Raw genomic sequence first — 5375 nt, 5'->3', positions numbered from 1 at the left:
AGCGGGCGAGGATCATACCGGCCGAGAACGTGAGTACGGCGGTGGCGGCGGCCCCTGTCAGCCCGGGCTCGGGGCTGTGCTGGCGTTCAGCCATTTCGGAAGCGTAACAGCGGGATGCTGACGTTGAAATGAAAGAACACCGACAGCCATCGCCACCCCCGTTCGCCTAACACCTTCTGTGCGTTTCACCGGTTACCCGCCGTCTTTTTTTATCACTTAAAAATGTTGAGTGTCACAGACCTGTTGTGCATTCACATCGCTCTGTTGGCCAGTGGATAACATTTCAACCTTTCCCATTTCTGGCATACATACAGTCCATTATTTTGATGACAATAGTACCCAACAATCCAGCGGAAACCAGAGCCATGTTGTGCTTCATGGTGTGCAAAAGCATACGTCAGCCTAAACCATGGTCTTCATGGCAGAAATGTTTGTGTTTTATCAGTTTCACTGACTCAGAAAAAAATGTCTCCAAGTTGGAGTCCCTCAAGGTGCTTTGGTTTGCATCACAGAGCAGTCTGGGAGCTCACAGACTTGTATCCTTTTGGATAAAACCCTGCTAGAATATACTTCAGCAGCTCCTCTGTTGGTGTCCCAGCTGGTAATGGTCATACAGTCCACGGGACCAGAGCTGGAAGTGGTCGAGAGTAATACTCCCCAAAACAAATGTCCTGGGCATAAACTTGTAACTGTTTTGCCATGATTTGCATCTTCTTCAGAATCGTAACAGGAGCAAACTGCAGAGTTTGTAACCAAACACATGCTACATTTGCTAGTCCAGCTCCTTGTCTTGGGCAAGTATGAATCCAGGCACAACGTGCAAAATGTTGACTATACAATGACGGTGTATTGAAGCCACACAACTGTTGCTGCTGCAGTCATACAATCACTTTTTGAGGCTTCAGTGTACATGGTAGGGGATTATAAAGTACTCTGAAAAGAACAGAAACTTCAAAATTACTTGAATTTGGTTTTATCACTTCAGTGTGCCACTTACAGGGTATCTCCAATCTGATTTAATCAAAGGGGAAGCCTCTGAAAGAAGCACAGGGTGAAATCCTGTATTCTGCCTCATTTCTGGAGTGGTTTGCGGAGGAAGCTCGACGGGTTTACGGTGATGTAATTCCAGCATCCGCAAAAGACCGAAGAATCCTGGTGCTGAAGCAGCCAGTAGGAGTGGCAGCCGTTATAACCCCAGTAAGCATAGCTGAATTTTTCAAATCATATGAAGGTTTTCAGCTCAGCCCACAGGATGGGGCCCTTATGGCTCCTCCTGCCCAGGAAACACCCCTGTAGTTTCATTTCTACCTTGTACTCGCTTCTTCCTGGATTGGCAGTGCTTCTTTGTAATGCTCACTTAGAACAACGCACACCATGCAGGTCTGTTTAGTTTATCACATAATTACAGAAAATGTCAGCTATTTCTGCAAAAACAGGAGGCAAAATTTTCATAGGTTTGATTGTAACTTTTCTCTCTCATCCTAGTGGAATTTCCCCAGTGCTATGATTACCCGGAAGGTTGGTGCAGCTCTGGCAGCTGGCTGTACGGTGGTAGTGAAACCTGCAGAGGACACACCTTTATCAGCATTAGCTCTTGGGGAGGTGAGCTTTTATGCTAAGCTTTATCTTAGCAGGGGACTGAAGCTGTAAACGGGCAGTCAGATGGGCTTCAGAGATAAAATTCAGCCAACTTCATACACGAAGGAATGACAAGCTGGCTGAATTAGTCCAGAGGTTATAGTTGAGTAAGAATCTTTGAAAGTTGCCTCTGATATGGTCTCAAAGAGGACCTGGCCAATTAACTACACAAAACATCTTTGTGTCTTTCCTTTGGCGACTTTGAATGACAGCCAGCAAAACTGGAGCAAAACTGCTCTCTTGACACCGTGGCATCTGTTACTAGTTGTGCTGCGTAGTTTTGGTTTCCATTGACTTACAGGCTGCTTTCTTCAAAACCATAAACAAACATTAAGTGACTATTCCTCATACAAAATGCACTGATAATGCAAATTCTCTGTTTCTTTTGTTGCAGCTTGCAAACCAGGCTGGAATTCCAGCGGGAGTGTATAATGTTGTTCCTTGTTCCAGGCAACAGGCGCCAGCTGTAGGGGAAGTTCTGTGCACTGATCCACTGGTAGCCAAAATATCTTTTACTGGCTCCACAGCAACAGGAAAGGTATGTAAGTGCACCGAATATCCTTGAAGATTATTACTGTGGTTATACTGGAAAGGTAGGGGGAAAATGTGTACATTTATACAGAGCCTTTTTCTTTTCTAGGTACTGTACACAGGTTCTCTGAATAATTGTGTACTTCCTGAGATAACTGCCTGTTTATTTTGGTATCAGTACTTTGCAGAAGGTTGCCTGTGTGCAACTTATGAATAATTGCCCTTTATCGAATTATCGTGTGAACAGTTCTGTACAAGATGCTCTTGTTTCATATCATAGGGTGACAACATACTAATAAGAACACTGAAATTGAGTTTCAAAGGTACTATTCAGGAATGGCTTCTGCAGTTGAGAGAAAGTGTTAGAGGAGTGAAGCCCTTGCATTTCTCCGGTCAACCTTAGTCAATAAGCAATCGTACTTGTCACCATCTCTAATTAAATCAGTTAAACTCCAGAGCGTGGCTCAAAGACAGTAGAATTCTGTGGGATGGCCGTATGCAGAATGAAGGAAAAGTTTGCTGTTGAGGCAAATACTAATCCCAAATTCTGTCAGATCTTGGAAAAATGTTGTAAGAGTAGTCAAGATTTTTATTACCAAAAAAGAAAAGAATAAGCAAACAAGATTAGTGTATAAAAGCCTGACCTGAAGTTGATGAAAATCCTTCTTTTCATTATTTCTTGGCCAGAATTTTGTCTCTAAAGATTTTAGTGAAGGAAATTAGTCCTTGTTTTTGTCACAGGAGAAGACAGATGGTCTAGCATTATAGAGAAGATGCAGATTAATTCCCTGCCAGAGTTAGTTTTTCACTGCCTTCCATCTGTGGTTCCATAGCTCGCATCTGGTAGAGGTACCAATTTCTGTATCTCCTCTGTTGCCTACAGATACTGCTGAAACACGCAGCTGGCACTGTGAAGCGAGTTTCCATGGAGCTTGGAGGACATGCTCCTTTTATAGTGTTTGACAGCGCCAATGTGGACCGTGCTGTTGCAGGAGCCCTTGCTTCTAAGTACAGAAACTCAGGGCAGGTAAGAGTAACCTTTTTGTCCTTGTTTCTGGAAAGTGAAGAGCTGTACATACAGTTTAAGCTGTAAATAAGCTATTTTCTGTAAAAGGAAAACATAGAACTCTTCATTGTGTAGAGAAAGGTGCTGGAGCCACGCATGGCTCTGGGCATTCAAGCCGTTACCAGCGAGTAACACCACTGTAAAATCCCATGTACTTTCACAACATACATGGCAGTCAGTAATATCACTGAGAAGGAAGGTGTTCGCTAGGACCCCCTCGCAAGAGCGTGAGAAGTGGTAAGGCATTTTGTCACATGCTTTTGTTAGCATTAAATTCCTTGGAAAACTAGAGCCATGAAGACCCCATCCTGCCTCAGTTCTCAGGATTATATTTTATAAAATGTGCCTAGCCATTTCTTAAAATAATGGCTTTGAGGCTCCTGATAAATGTTTCTATCTGTAAGACTGTGTGTTCGATTCAAGTCCTTTTGTGTTCTGAAAGCACCCAGCAGGAGTTAAGGGGTTTGAAACATGTTAAAACACTCATGGCTAGGTTTTTCCACAATGAGGAGCTTAAACAAAAGTGATGGATGGGATTCAAGTGTACATTGCTTCAAATGCATTTTACTTAGAGTCAAAAAATTTTTAAGAGTATCAATTTCCAGAACAGTCAGCTGAGCAGGGCTGTGTGGAGACTGTTCCAGCTTTATGAATATTACCTCTACACATGAATGTGAAGTTGACAAACTCCAGCTTTGGAGAAGCAGCAAGTTTTCGGTGGGGTTGGGAGGTCATTTGGTGGGGAAAATATTGCTTGAATAACACAAGAAGAAAACATAAGACTAATCTTGGTAGGGAAGAAAGAAAGGAAACAGAATACAACGTGGACAAGGACCACTGAGTGATCAGACACAGACTGGACAAGATCTGACGTAAGAGACACCTCTGCTGCTGCATAGAAGGGTAAAGTCGCCGTTACTTTTGAGAGGCTGTAGCAATCAAAATAGGATGCAGTCAGGGCAAAGGGGTAGCACAATAAGTAGGCCACTGAAAGCACTTAAAAACAAGTGCTAGGAAGAAAGCAAACTCAAACTCCATTAATGAAGGAGTTAGGAAAAAAGACCCCACGCCACCAAGCGCGATTTGAGGTTCTGCAGCTCAGCCCAGTATTCTGCAGCCTGATTGCAAAGTATTGCTTGTAGCTTCTGGACCTTGGTTGATCCATATGTCAGTCCACAGAACTCTCAAAACCTTTTCCCAGCATAAGCGACTTAAGTTTAGCAGTGTGGCATATTTCAGACGTGTACTGACAGCTAGTTGAAGTTGTATTTCTAAAGTGAGAGGGGTGATAAAAGAAATGGCAAAGCTAGGTAACAGCTTGGGATGATGGAGAAGAGGCAGGGTACAGATCACCGTAGTAACCTGATACTGTGCCATGAAGGCCAGAATGACAAAGTCCTGGATAGACTGAATACAATATAAACTACTGTTTGTTTTTCCTTTTCGTGTTTGTTTTCAGACCTGTGTTTGCACAAACCGCTTCCTGGTACAAAAGGGAATCCATGACAAATTTGTGGAAAAGTTTGCTAAAGCTATAGAGAGAGAACTACACGTCGGAAGTGGATTTGATGCAAAAACTACCCAAGGGCCACTAATTAATGAAAAAGCAGTGGAGAAGGTATAAGTGAAGGATTTCATTTTTGACATCTTAATTTCCTTTTTATGATCCATAAAGTAACTTTAGATTTATATTTCACTTTTTTCACGCCTGCTTTGTTAGAATGTATTTGCAGTGTGGCTGGAAGTGTGTCCCCCAAGTCCATGTATACATATAGATGAACAGATGTGGCCAGTTAATGTATCATTCCCCCATTTCCATTAAGGGAAAAAAGAGATTCCTCCTTTAGGAGAAACCGATTCCTCCTGATTACTTCCTAGCTGTTCTCAGGAACATTTACTGAAATTGGATACACTGTGAGAATTGTGTGGTGATCCCACAATTGTGAAGCACTGTGAATGACAATTTCATTGAAGAGCAGTGTCTCTGTTTGGCAAAAGCTAAGCAGAATAATACATTGAGGTTAAAAATACTGGAGCTCTGGACCTTCCATGTATGGTGTGGGTCTTTTGTTTTGGATGACTCGTGACTCCAGGAATTCTTTTTTTTTTTTTTTTTTTTTTTTTTTTTAATTGCAGTAAG

General features: G+C 42.4%; 1 protein-coding gene across 1 annotated transcript in view; it reads left to right on the top strand.

Annotated features, from left to right (window-relative positions):
• ALDH5A1 (aldehyde dehydrogenase 5 family member A1) overlaps positions 1–5375 on the top strand; it is a 12275-nt gene that overhangs the window by 1472 nt on the left and 5428 nt on the right. The window contains exons 2-7 of the mRNA XM_009637897.2: positions 3–29; positions 1027–1197; positions 1486–1602; positions 2033–2176; positions 3053–3196; positions 4695–4853. Coding sequence (XP_009636192.1) covers positions 3–29; positions 1027–1197; positions 1486–1602; positions 2033–2176; positions 3053–3196; positions 4695–4853 — 762 coding nt within the window. The remainder of the gene's footprint in view (positions 1–2; positions 30–1026; positions 1198–1485; positions 1603–2032; positions 2177–3052; positions 3197–4694; positions 4854–5375) is intronic.

This window comes from Egretta garzetta, unplaced genomic scaffold, assembly GCF_000687185.1.
Source record: "Egretta garzetta isolate BGI_Z169 unplaced genomic scaffold, ASM68718v1 scaffold14, whole genome shotgun sequence".
NCBI classification, from domain to species: Eukaryota; Metazoa; Chordata; class Aves; order Pelecaniformes; family Ardeidae; genus Egretta; species Egretta garzetta.
The sequence above is the reverse complement of the archived record's forward strand: the minus strand, read 5'-3'. Positions and strand labels throughout refer to the sequence as shown.